Below are 13,989 nucleotides of genomic sequence, written 5' to 3'. Positions count from 1 at the left end.
CTGCCAACTCGTGGAAATGAGAAATAACAGGTCGAATTAAATTTGGTTTGAGATGGAAGGCGGGTAATTTAAATTACCATTTAAGTTGGATCGTTTCGAAAGCAAGAGGTGTAAAAGCTGTGCCAGTATTGTATTTAAATTTATTTAATGATTTCATAATCATTAACAGAATGTAATTAACTGATTAATTAATTCGTGTTTCGATGGCAAAATCAGCTGCTTACACCAATAGCCGATAGCTGGTCGGCAAAACAAAACTTAGTGGCAACGCCCTTCGCTTGTGCTCTGGCAGCACACAAAAGTGTTTTAATTAACTTTTAACGTATTTGCAAGCCATAAAAATATAATAAATAAAGAAATGCTGTTGAAAAGCTGGCTAAACTACTAAAGAACAAATAAGTGTTAAAGATTTCGTGAAATTTGATGATAATCTGTCAATGAACCACTTGGTTTTAGTCCGGTGTAGTAATAGCATTTCAAGCGGGTGTAACTAAGTTCTATATAAATACTAGAGTAACAGTAAAAATACATTAAAGAAGAGAAATGCAAAAAAACATAATGCGGTGCGCAGCAATGTGAAAAATATACATATTTTTTATCAAACAAATAAACAACCGCAAGTGCTTTAAAAGGTACATAGTATAATCGTCAGGCGTTTTTGTATATAAATGTGAAGAAAAAATCAAAAAAACGTAGTTACAAACTTACATACACATACATGCATGCATATGCATGTGTATAGCGAGAGGGACATTGAACGATGATGATGATGATGATGAAGACGGGTGGTGGATTGTGGATTGTGTAGTGGTGTGAAGTGAAGTGTTTGGGGGTGCGTGTGGTGGCAATGTTATCGCCTTTTGCTTGATATCGCCAACAAATAGCCAGCAGCGGCAAGTTGCTCCAAATTTCTAACGCATGCGCAGTGCGGGCATTTTGCTCTTTCGCTTGGCTCGTTGTACAAACAGGATATTTTATTATACTGAAATTCAAACACACACACAGACACATTCACAGTAGTAACACATGTGCGTGTGCTTTGCTGCGCTGCGCTCTGTTAACGTAGGAGTAGCTCAGGAAATTCACATATTCAGGCCAAAAAGCGTCTCATAAGCAAAAGCTCCGCACTGCCATTCGGACGCATTCCGTTGCCTCAGCTCCCATATACACACACATCCATACATACACACACACACACACATGCACGCATACCAACTTGCATTCACATATACAAGCGCAAAAATCAATTAAACGCAGGAAACGTAAAAAATAACGAACGAAGAATGAAAACGGTAAAAATAAAAGCAATGGTATTTTTATAAAGCCCCAAGTACGTGTTACCAATCGTGTTGCAACAAAAAAAAAAGAAAAGTTCATAGTAGTATAATGTACAAGCTGACTGTGCAATGTGCAAATATAAAAGCTCAAAAGTTACGCAAAAAATGCAGCAGCAAAAGCAGCAGCAGCAGCAGCCGCCACAGCAGCAGCAGCAGCAATGCAATCGTTGCAACAAAAGCAGCAACGAGTCAAATGTGAAACGGAAACGAGCAAACGACCAAGTGCTAAAGTGCTAAAGCGAGTTAAGGATGCGTCCTCGTGCCATTGACCACCGAAACAGCAATTTGTCTTCAACGCCTACGTCTACGCCAGCGTCAGCGCAAGCAGCAACAGCATTAGCCCACTAAAAAGCAAAAAACCAAAAAAAAAGACAAACACATCACCAAACTTAGCACCTGTCATCAAAGCTGTCAACTGCCAGCCAGCACTACCAGGACCAGGACCAGGACGAAGCTACAGCAGTCATTGTTATTGCTGCTGCTGTAAGCTCAAAGTTATATTCATAATTGAGCAAACAACTAATTCAAGTTGCAGCAGCTAATTGCCTCAGGACAGGTTAGTAGCACACACTTTAATTGCCAAAACATATTTTGAGCGCTTTAACTGACATCAACATTAGTAATTTCCCACTGCTTTTTCCCCCATTTACACAGTCACCACAAAAACTACCCCACAAAAATGTATTTCTAAAGCTGAATAGCGCTAGCATTGAGAGCATTGTTCCAATTGCACAAGCAGCAGCTATCATATATGTAAGCTAAACAGCACAATGTGGAAAAGGAAGCAGCAAAACATGCTACATTAAAGTCTAAAAGTTACTGCAAATCAATCTCTGGCAAAAGAAATGTTCATAACTCTCGCATAATATTCATATTGTAAGCACACTTGTTACAAGTTTTCCCAGCACTTCATGCAACTCCGGGGAAAAAAACACAATAGCAATCAAAACTGCTTTTGAAATGTTGTTGGAAAATGTTGCAAGTTGAGTGTACACATTGAGATTACAATATCATTGTACTAAGCATACATAGAAATGAATGAAATAAGCTGCTATTAGAAATGTTATGTTAATGTACTTATAGCATAAGAATAGTTAGATACTTACTAATTGCAATTAAATATGTTAACAAATTTTAAAGCTTTAATATGCTTTACTATGCTCTGCAACTCATGTCAGCCAAAATTTGCCAAAATCTAACTGAAATTCATTTAGTAAACCAACGCTACTAATTATGCCAGTTTTTGTGGCTTTGCATTTTTAATTAACAAATTGCATTTCAAGGTGTAACATACTCATGGCACTAACTGTTATGCCTATGCTCTTTATGAATGCAATAGCAATGGGTGCTGTGGCTGGTAATCCACATGCCGCTCGGGGGGCGTGTTAGCAACGCTTGGGAATTTGTTGTTGGTGGTGGTTTCAACACGCTTCATTTTTCAGGCTAGCAATTGCCAAATGCAAGTTCATGTGCGTCTCTTGCTGTACTAAACATTGATAAACTTGAGCGCTATCATTTATACATAAAAATCGATAGTAGTAAGTCTAACTAGCCAGCTGCAGTTTTGCCATAAATTTGTCACGCTGCGTTTGCACTTCAATGCTTATCTCACATTACGTCATATATGAGAACTGATTTTGCCTGTGGGCAACGCTGGACTTTTTATTATTGTCGCTGATAAATGATTTGCAATTTTTGTTGCGTTCCCAATGCTGACGCTATATGCGACAGTCGGACAGACATTTTGTCATCGCTTGTGGAAATTTATGATGTCATTATCATGCATACATTTGTACATTTGTATGTGGCAGGGCAACATGCAAGGCATGCGTGTAGAATAATTTTTAAGGCGTCTGTCTGTCTAGTCCTAGTTGTGTTTTTATGCTTTTTATTTCTTTTGCATGCTGCTTTGCTTGTCCACATTTTTCTTGGCTGATTGCAGCACTTTGTCGTGCTGCTGTCATAGTTGCAACACACACACACACACGCATAGAAGCAGTGACTAAAATGCATTGCATAGCCAACAGGCGCAGCATTGTCAGCGAACGCAGCTGCTCTCACCTTGTTGAACATTTAAATGCACTGCGCGCACGCTTGCCACATTTTTCATGGCCTAAAGTACTAACAAAAAAGTGTTTTATGGCTGTAGTAGAAAATCTCAGTTGTTGGACTGCTGCCAGTTGCATTTCCAATGCCACAATTCAAAGTACGTGCTAGCTCATGATGTTGCTACTTTTGTAGCAGCTGCTGCTGCTGCTGGACACAAAGCTCTGCTGTAAGCTGCTTAATTAAAAATGCTTTGGCGTTGATTTTGCATTGCAGTGGTTGCCACAATGTTGCTGTTGTTGGCATTATGGTTAGCAGCAACTTTAACAACACACAAGCTGAGCTGTTTGTTTGAAGCGCTAATAATCTTGACTTCAAAGTTTATCTTTAGAGTTCACACACACAGAGAGCGAAAACAACTGCATTGTGCTCCCTAGAGACGCCTGCTGACCGCCTCTTCACTGCTGCTGTATACAGTAAATGCTTTTTAATTAAAAATTACATCAACTTTGCCAGGCGGCGGCGACGGCGGCGGCAATAGAAAAACATAGAGCGAAAGAGAATAAGCTTTTGTTGGCTTGGCTGCTATTGTTGTAAAATTGTTGCAATAAATACTATTCACATTTACATGTGTAAGCAATTCAAAATGATTACAATGAAGAGAGAGAGAGAGAGTCGCCGGCTGCTGCTATAATCAGCTTAGCCTATTAAGCAGCTTGAATGCGCTTGCAAAATGGTTTGAAATATTGCAATATTATACAATAAAGGCTAGACTAAAGCTAGATAGCAACTAAAGCTCAATAGTTTGAACTAACAGACAAAAGGCTAATGCAAGTTGCTGAGCATGCCAATGAAATTAAAGCGTTGACAATAGACAAAAGCTGAAAAGCAATAAGTTTATAATAAATATATTTATATATATAATATATATATGCACATGCTTGTCACTTCCCGTTTGAAAACAATTTGATTAAATATAATTTAATCATAAAAAAATTGCTACAATTTGTTAACACAGCTTGAACTGCTGACAAACACACTCAAGTGTAGTGAAGCATTATCGGCACTATAAAATCTGACAGCTGTTCAATATATATATCTGTATTTTATATATACGAGTGGGTTGCATTTTGCATATGACAAGTTATGGAACATTTTCAAGTGAAGCAGCCTGTCAGCCCCAGAATGCAGATGACACATGTCAGCACATAATGGCATAACTCGCAAGGCTCACAAGGACACAGGGACACACACACACACACACATTAGCACATAAGCTATAAGTGCTGAAGAATGTTTGTCTGCCCGCTTGCCTGACCGTTGTTAAATGCCAACAACGCTGTGTGTGTGTGTGTGTGGCACAAGCTTCATTAACTTGGAACACACACAGACAGCAGCAAATGTAAATTTTGTTGGCTGTTGACAATTAAGTGACAGTAAATACTTTTGCTTGAGTTTGACAGTGACTAGACAGCACTCAAATTGTTGTAAATTAAAAGTAGTATAACTCACTCTGTCTCTCTCTTTCTTTCTCTTGCAGCAACATCTACGAGCAACGAATAATTGAAACTTGCTATTTTCTTTTTTTTTTGATAAAAACATACAACGCCAATGAATTTTTTATACTACAAAAGCGTAAACTAAGCCTCCAAATTTGCATAAAGCAAATATAACAAACGCGCGCTGTGGCTACAAATGCCCAAAAGGAGCAACAACAACAAACTGAACTGCAGCTGCTGACACGGCCCAAAAAGGACTTTCTAACATAAGGATTGCCACTCATAAATGCAGTGGAAGAAGAAGCTAACTCGATTGAAAGCAGCTACTGGAAATTCGCGTGTGCGAAGAATGCTTTGTTGTGGTCGTAGAAAGGTAAGTGCAAAATACATTTGTTTATTATTTATAAACTATTGCGTGTGTGCACACGTGTAAATTTACATTTAATGCGAGACTCGCGACTCGCTTAATTGCAAAATTTGATTTGCCAGGCGGTTGTCTGGCATGTGGTTGAGCTTTTAATGCAAGCGGCGGCGCACACGAAACTCAATTATATAGATACACACACACACACACACATGCGTGTGATTGTGTGCGTGTGCGTGCGGTTTAAGTCTATTGAACTATAATTGCAGTTACCACGAATTTTAATGTAATTCTTTTAGCTTGCCATTTATTTCGGTTTATTTAGTTAGTTTGTAAATTAATCTCTGTTGCATGTTAAGAGCTTTGCTATATGCTAAATGAATTTGTCAACTTTTGACATTGGCTGCATTTACAAAGTGTTTGGCATGCGAAAACTTAAGACTTCGGCTGGGCTGCAAACAAAGTCATAAAGTCAGCGAAAGGAACTTTTGTTGTCAAAGTCAAAGACTTTTGCCTCCAATTCCCATAAGCTGCAGTCAGCGAAGCGTTTAAACCGCAGCGCTCTACGCAACTTCATCTTGGTTGGTTCGCTTTGAGCTTTGAGTATTTTGATTATGATGCACTGCAAACATTTCAAATTAATACGTATACGTAATAAAAATACTTAAGCGCTCTTAGCGTATTGTACAACATTAAGTGTATTTTCTTTATTGGTAGCCTACAGTTATATAAATAAATAAAATAAATTTATATAACTGTAGGCAACCTTAGCTACTGGGACTTTCGGCAAGGAATGTGAGGATTTTTTGCTTATCATTATTTTTTTAACTAGTGTTGAGTGACTTATTTTACTATTACATATTTACGGATTTACATTTGAACATATTTACATTTTAACTTGTTTACTTCCATTTATTTAAATAACATATTTACACTTTAACTTGTTTACTTCCATTTATTTCTGTTTATTTGCTTTGCTTGTCATTCATTGACTGGTTATCATAGTAATCTTTCTAGTTTGGTTTTCTTGAGAAAGTCGTTAATTATTCTTTATTATTTTTTTTAGCATTTTTTTTTTTATATATTAGCAAGCTTTAATTTCAATTTATTGTAAGGCTATATATTTATTATTATATAGAATATTTTCTTAATATTTTCTTAATTACATTCAGAGCATTTATGCTTCGTTTATACAAATCGCAGCGTTTTACAGCACTTGTAGTTCTATTTTTATTTAGTGCTTATTGTTGTTGTTGTTGTTGCGCAAAAAACTTTGACGTTGACGTCGAAAAACTTTAACAAATAAATTAATTTAGTCGCTGAGCTGAGCTGCGCTGTGTGGGCTCTGGCGCTAAAGTTGCTTTTGACTTTGGCTGCCAGGCAGGCCTTAGCTTCTGTCGCTGCTGCTGCCTACGATGATCGTCCTTTGGGAGTCTGGCAGCTAAATAATTGAATTTACGCTTGTGGCATATTTAGCCAAAGTCAGCCCAGCCGCCCACGCTGTGTATTTTTTGTTTTAAATTGCATTTTCTTAGTGCGCGCTTAATAAGTTTTCAATTTTTTTTTTTTGCAACGTTGCTGCGGGTAAATTGATTTGTTTAGCAATTCTTAATTGAAACGCAACACGCCGCGTCAGGCAAAATGTCAAAGTTTCATAGAGCTCAAACTGATTGCCTATAACGTCGGCCTGCCTGTCAGCCAGCCAAGCAGCCACTTGTAAACAGTTAAAGTTGCTCGAGTGCACAAATGCATAAATGCGCTTGGCATATGTACGTGTGTGGCTGCATGTGTGTGTGTGTGACGAACCTGCTACAACGTTGACAGCCAGCCAAATGCCAATTGCTGCTGCTGCTGCTACAGCTGCTGCTATATTGAATTACAAATTGTGCACTGCGGGCGCGTGATTGCAACTGACACCAATTTTTGGCAGTTACAAAAGCTGCCTCAGCCTCAGTCTCTCTCTCTCGAATAAAAAAAGTATATGCAAGTGAGATTTTTGTGCATTTTAGCGTAGAATTTATTCAAATGCATTGCGCATTGTCCGCAATGGCAGTAAATTATTTTGATTTATTCACAGGCAGCGCGCACAATGTGACGTATGCGTGATGTGAAGCGTGCAAAAGCGTTTTGTGCATTTAATTAAAATAAGAGTTGGCAAATAAAGCAAATGGCATAGCAGTAAATGTAGCATACACACAATTGTGCATAAATTATGCAAAGGGAGTGGAAAGTAAAGTAAAGTGAGGAGTGAGCACAACAAGTTGCTGCTGCCCCCAAAGATAAATTAGAGTCAAGGTAACAACATTAAAGCGTTTGTAACTTTTTCATAAGCAGGATTTGCTTTTAAATATACAAGCTTAGATTTAAGCAAATCTTAAGCGTTTGAAATTAATCGAGCATTAGCAAATTGCATTACGAGCGTTGACAGTCTGAGTAGTAAAAGCTTTTGTCAACGATCGTAATTCAATGAGTTATTAAATGCAATATTCCTTTATTTTAAATTGATGCATTATTATACAAAAATAAATAAAGCAACTAAAAGAAAAGATTGCGGGCAACTAAAGCCAGCGACTCGACAGTTAAATTAGTAGCTATTGATAACTAAACATTTTATTAGCAGCTTTAGATTATTGTGAGTAGATTAGTATAGGTTGGGTCTGTGCTTTGATATAAGTTTTATTAAAATGATGTAAAGACAAACTAATACTAAGGCAAACTAAGTAGTAACATTTACGTTATTATTCGTTATAGCAATGAAATTATCCATGAACACAAGTTTAGATTATTCTATTAGGTGGTAATGCTTGCTATAAGTTTATTAATAATAAAGTTAAAGACGATCTAATACTCGCAAACATATAACATTTTTATTTTTATACAATGAATATTCAATACAGTTTTGTAATTTCAATTTGCGTATGATAAATATAAATTAATAGCGCACTTTAATTATTTCAGTAATATTAGCAGTGCTTTACTATATAGTGTAATTACGGCTTTATAACTATAAATGGATTGCAGCACTTTAAGTATTCAAATATAATTATTAAAGTTGCTTACTATGCAGTGTAATTTAAGCATTGAAGTCATGCTGCTTAAATTATTTTATTTCATACAGCAAATTCGTTTGAAATTGTTAAAGTCAATGAACAGCTATCAAATTGCCGCTTGGCTGCTTGCTCAAGTTGCGCTGCTGCTGCTGCTGCTGTGTTGCAAGTTGCAAAAAGAAGAAGCAAACACACAAAATTGTTTCAAGATGGCGCAAAATAGGCGCACACTGCTATTTGTGCTTGTTGCAGAGGGCGCTGTCCTGTCATTTTGACTACTGCAAGTTGCCGCTCTGAGCACCACTCACAAATAAATGGCGGGCATTTAGGCGAGGAGCAGGAAACAGTTGCCTTTAGTTGCCATAAGCTTGTGCCAACAACAAAGACAACAACAACAAAGGACGAGCACAATGTTTGCTTCAATGCAGATAAGAATATTGCTACAGTTTGAAGCTGCAAAGCAAAGGAAACCTGTGCAACATTTTTCGAGCACAATTAGTGTAAAAAATACAAAATAATAAGTAGCAACTACTTTTTTTTTAAGCATTTAGTTTGGCAATCATTTGAGAGAAAACTATTAATTGGCTTGCACACAGCTGCAGCGCAGAATTTTAATTACAAAAGAAAGTTGCGCTAAAGTTGCAAGTGCCGCACAAACAAAGCCAGACAGCTGCAGCACTGTGGCATTGAGTGAGTGAGAGAGTGAGAGCGCGAGATTGAAAGCTAAGCAGCCAGTTAAGCGCGCAATCAATTAAACAAGCAGCAATAGACAAAACGTACGCAGCGTTTATTGAGCTGTAAGCTGCGACTACAGCAGCATTAAATTAGCATACACTTTGTTTAATTAAAAGTGCGTACTGCACGTAAAATATTTGCCTGTCAGTGTCAGTTTGTTGTCGCGACGCCTGGCGACGTGTTTATAATTTCCAGCTACAGCCTCAGCTACTATAAGTTAGTTATGCTATTGATTGGCAGCAGGTAGCATAGACTTGACTTACATTTGCTGTGTGCATAGAAATTAGCTCGTGTACTAATAGCCTGACAGCAGCAGCAGCAGCAGCAGCAGCAGCAGCTTAGTTAGCTGTTGATTTTTAAAAGGCCAACGTTGCGTATGACACATTTTTGTGTGAGCAACAACAAAATGCAAAATAAAATCATCAAGCAGCAGCAGCAGCAGAGCGCAGCGCAACTGAAAGTGTGTTTGTATTGGTAGCACACACAAACACACACACATACAACTGCAATTGCATTGCTGCAACAAAATTAACCTCACAGCAGCAGCAGCAGCTTCAAACTTGTCTTTTTTCGTATATTTATGCATACGTATGTGTGTGTGTGTGTGCCTTGACTGTACTAAAAGCGGTTTATGCTACACACACACATACACTTGATGCCACAAACACCCACACACGACGATTGTTGTGTGGATAGGTCGTGGCTTTCATTCTTTAGCTCGCTTCTTAGAGCGCTTGCATGCACCAACCACCCACCCACTGCTACTGCTGCTACCTTTAGCAGCACATTTTGGATCCCAACCCACATTCGTTGGCTTTTCGGTCATTCAGCGTGGTTAAAAGCTGTTTGCTTTGCTGTGGATTTTCGTTACGTTTTTTTGTTTGTGGGCGTGCAGTGGGAGCGCTCAAAAGTATGCTTCAACATTTTGTGTTGTTGCTTTTAGCTCTTTACGTGTATTTTGCATTTGTGTGTGGGTCGCTCTACTCGCTCATCAGCGCGCTCTCTCTATCATGCACGCTCTCTCTCGCTCTCTCTTTGCTTGCTGCGCTCTCTCGCAGTCGCTGCAGCTCAAAAGCTTCAGCTTAGTAGTAGTAGAGAAAAATGCTCTACGACTGTTCATTCGTATGTATGTGTGTGTTTTTTTATATTATTTATTTTTGTTGGCATTCGCGGCTGGGGCTCTGCTTGCTTAGAGTGGCCAGACTTGTGCAAAAAGTTTGCTGCTGCTACTAAATATTTTTGTTTTTGTGGTTTTGCAGCTTATTTATTTATCAGTCAGCCAGCAAATTGTGCAGAAAAATGTTTGCTTCCAAACATAACTGCTATGCATATGAAGTTTTGGCCACAAGCACTTTAAGTTGGCCAATTGCATTAATTGAAGACACTTCCAATGGCGGCCTAGCGCTCGCACTAACAATCAATTAGTGCTGAGCGCTAAGCCTTGAGCCTATATATATATATAGCAAGCAAAAATTTGTGTCAAGGCATTGTCGTTAAATTTCAAATGCCAGCGTTACTTTATAAAAAGACTTGTGGGTGGTGGGTGGTTGGTGGGTATTGCCTTTTCACGCTAGCCACAATTAACTGTCAAGGCGAACGCTTCTAAAATTAATTGTCAATGAAAGCACTTAGAAGCTAATTTAGCTGAACTACACACACACGCACACATTTGCGCTTTAAGCCGCTTAGTTGGGCCACACTATGCATAATTCAAGCAACTAGCCCTAGTAGCTGCCTATTGTTAGCTTAAGCTTCAGCTTTGCGTGCTTGCCAATAAAAAAATTGTCATCAAATCTAAATGGATATTTGGTATTTGCTTTTTACGAGCGGGATTTGGAATTTTGATTTCAAGAGGTTGCGAACTGAGAGTCCAGCAGTGTGTAGGATATATAAATATATCTTGTTTCCTCTCCGGATGTTTGTTATTAGCCGCGCACGTCCGGCGTGGCGGATAAATGTCGTTTGCCGCTGTCGTCGGCGCCTCTGCGCAGTTTATCCGCGCAAGCGTAAACATTGCGTATACGTAATGCCAGCGACTTGCGTTTGACAGGCAACTATGCGGCATTGCTTTTGGTGAGCTGCATACATTTTGCATTTAACTCTGTACTGACAGTTGATTGCCTGCCTGCCTGGCTTGGCTGTCAGCGCGTGGCGTTGGTGGTGGCGGCCAAACTGACCCACATACAATGCGGTGTCGATGCTCGTGAGTAAACCTCTGTGTGTGTGTGTGCAATTTGTGAATGATGTGGCCTAGCTACACACACACACACACCCACATGTCATTCATGTCAAGCAAAGTTTACGTTCTAGCCATGATTTCCATATACTCCACTCGCTCTCCCTCTGTCCCTCTCTCATTCTCTAGCTGGCGCTGTCTTTATCAATTGTAATGCGTTTTTAATGGCGCCATTTTATCTGTTTATGTCATCGGGCCAGGTTATTAAAATTATTCATAATTTCACCTTTTTCAAAAGCGACCGCTACCACTCCCACTCTCAGTTCAATAGCCGTTCTCCATTTCGTTTCGCTTCGGCTCGTTTTGTTGATTTGAATTGCTTGATAAATTCACATTTGCACAAGCGGTGCGCTTTTGTTTAGATTTCAAAACGTTATGCATGTATTCGTGCGCTTTTTGTTCTTATTGTTGTACCCAAATCATTTGTAATGTTCGTTTGTCATGCCAGCCACTCACTTGCTATTTATATGTGTGAGTAGGGTACACACACATGAGTGCTTAACTCATTTAAATTGACAGTGACTGGCTGTGGCTACTTTAAACTAAAAGTTCGGCTCGTTGTCAAGCAATTTACACAAGTGTCAAGCTAAATTGTTGAGCGCTCAAACAATTTGTGGTGCAGCTATGCTTAAAGTCAATATATGCTGCAGTAGCTTAAAGCAAAATTGCATAATTACTAGCGCTAATGTTAATTAGTTTGCCTAACTGTTGCCTACGCTGCCAAATTAATAGTTGAGCTCAACTTTGATTAACCTCACATTATAAATTTATATAAATAGCAGCAAAAGCTTTTAAGCAAATAAATAAATGTTTAAATATGTTTGAAGTGTATGCTTGTATCTAATTGCCTGCCCACGCACACAAGTAACATTACTCATACGCCTTGTATGCGTGCATAAATTTAACACCACAACGCTGTTCAGTCAGTCAGTTTGCTTGTCAGTGTCTCAGTACGGCGTTAACAAAATAGAATTTGTGCTATTCTTAAGCAAGTTCAAGTACGTTACCGTTACCATAGCTAAACATCAAACGCATCTGGCAACGCTCAAAAGCTTTTCGCCTTGTCAATTTCTTCAACTGAAGCTTTCGCTCCCGTGCTATTTTATATAGCATAACTTGAAGCGCTCGGGAGAGTCACACACATACAGCACAGTGTGTGCTTGTGTGTGTGTGTCGACATTACTGCGTTTGCTCCAGTTTCGAGTACGGGAGTTCGTATTTAGGCAACTTCGAGCTCGTTCGGCGCTCGAGTTGAGTTTCGGCATTTTTACTAGCGCCAAACGATTTCAATACGCAAAGTTCAGTTGAGCGCGTTGGACGTTCGTCGTGTCGAACACTCGTTTTTATAGTCGTGTGCGTGTGGCGTGTGTGTGTGTGTGAATGTGTGCGTAATAGTATTTTCGCCGCCGCTTTATACGAGTGCATACATACATACAAACTGCAGAGCGGTTTGGCGTGTAGTAAAAGTCATTAAAAAAAAAAGGAAACTTATTCAATAATATTTCACGCACTGGGCTGGCCCTGGGCACACGACAAACGACAAAGCGGCGCGCTAAATATAAACCCAAAATTATTGCAGCCAAAGCGCATGAAATGGCTAATAAAAGTTTAATGCTGCATTAAATTGTAGCTACGATCAATAGTCAATTAAATGCTCTAGGGCATACACACACACACAAACGAAACAAATACACAGCTATATGTATGCATATATTTCAAATTTGCTTTAACTCGGTAAGGCATAAAGCAATTCTCACACATACAAATGCACAAATACAGCTATCTATAGCCATCTAATAAAATAAACTCTGACTATGCATAGACAATTTAGTGTTACGCTGCGTATACGCAATATCCCGCTAGCCCGCTAGCGCACAAAACTCATCATCATTTTTGCATTTGCCATGGCCGTCGCACACACATGTTGGTGGCTTGGCTTGGCTTGAGTTTGAGTTTTCTTTTGCTTTTTCTTTTTTTTTTTTTTTTTTTGGGGCTATCAGACTGTCCCATATACAGAAAATTTCTGCTGTTGCTAAATGCGCGCGCTTACGCCTGCTTTACGCACACTCAAACAAAAAGAGAGACGCACACACACACAGACAGAAAGAAATACACACACACACAAACACACACTTAAGGTTCAACAGCCCGACGCTAGCTAGGCCCCAAAGCAGCCATTATCTTCTGACAATGCCAAGACCCCAGCAACAACAACAACAACATTTGTGCTCTAAGCACGTCACATAGCAATATTGCGTATACGCTACGTTGTGCGCGCCACCCAAACGCATTTCATCTGTTGTTGTCTGCCAAAAGTGGCAAAATGTAATTTTTGGCATTCAACCCACACAGTCCCACCCACAGTCAACCCCACGCAGTTGCCAAATATCAAGCGCTCGCTCTCACTTTTGTGTGAACTCGCTCGTCTTTGAGTTTAGTTTAAACTAGCATAACTAACTTTTAAATAATGTTTCAATTTGAGTGTAATAAAGTTCGCAGCACTTGGAGCAACTTGAACTTTAGCTACAGTTCGTTCATAAACTCGCTCGCTCTCTCTACCAAAAAGAAAAGCATGTTGGCCCAAAATTAATTACAGCTTAAGCTTAAACTCTTTTCTAAGATTTAATATAGCTGCAGTATTTTTTATTATACTTCGCTTGCTTTTAATTGCGCGGCAACGATTTAAGTTGCCACATAAATCAACGTGCAAAGTTTTGTATTAATG

The 13,989-nt window shown here is 39.0% G+C and overlaps 1 protein-coding gene across 7 annotated transcripts in view; it reads left to right on the top strand.

Annotated features, from left to right (window-relative positions):
- Window positions 1–367: 367 nt before the first annotated feature.
- Window positions 368–13,989, top strand: part of LOC108603763 (rho GTPase-activating protein 100F) — a 28,742-nt gene continuing 15,120 nt past the window's right edge. For 6 of the 7 annotated variants that reach the window (XR_001915324.1, XR_001915323.1, XR_001915322.1 and 3 more), the window contains exons 1-2: window positions 1,128–1,893; window positions 4,924–5,255. Coding sequence is in view for 4 of the 7 variants with exons in the window: in XM_017992847.1 (XP_017848336.1) it covers window positions 5,169–5,255 (87 nt within the window). In the remaining 3 variants the exon portion in view is untranslated. Of the gene's footprint in view, window positions 633–1,127; window positions 1,894–4,923; window positions 5,256–13,989 lie in introns of those variants that run through there. The other variant, XM_017992846.1, reaches the window with a different exon arrangement.

The sequence above is a fragment of the Drosophila busckii genome, chromosome 3R (assembly GCF_011750605.1).
Source record: "Drosophila busckii strain San Diego stock center, stock number 13000-0081.31 chromosome 3R, ASM1175060v1, whole genome shotgun sequence".
Taxonomy (NCBI): Eukaryota; Metazoa; Arthropoda; class Insecta; order Diptera; family Drosophilidae; genus Drosophila; species Drosophila busckii.
This window is presented reverse-complemented; position numbering and strand designations above follow the sequence as displayed.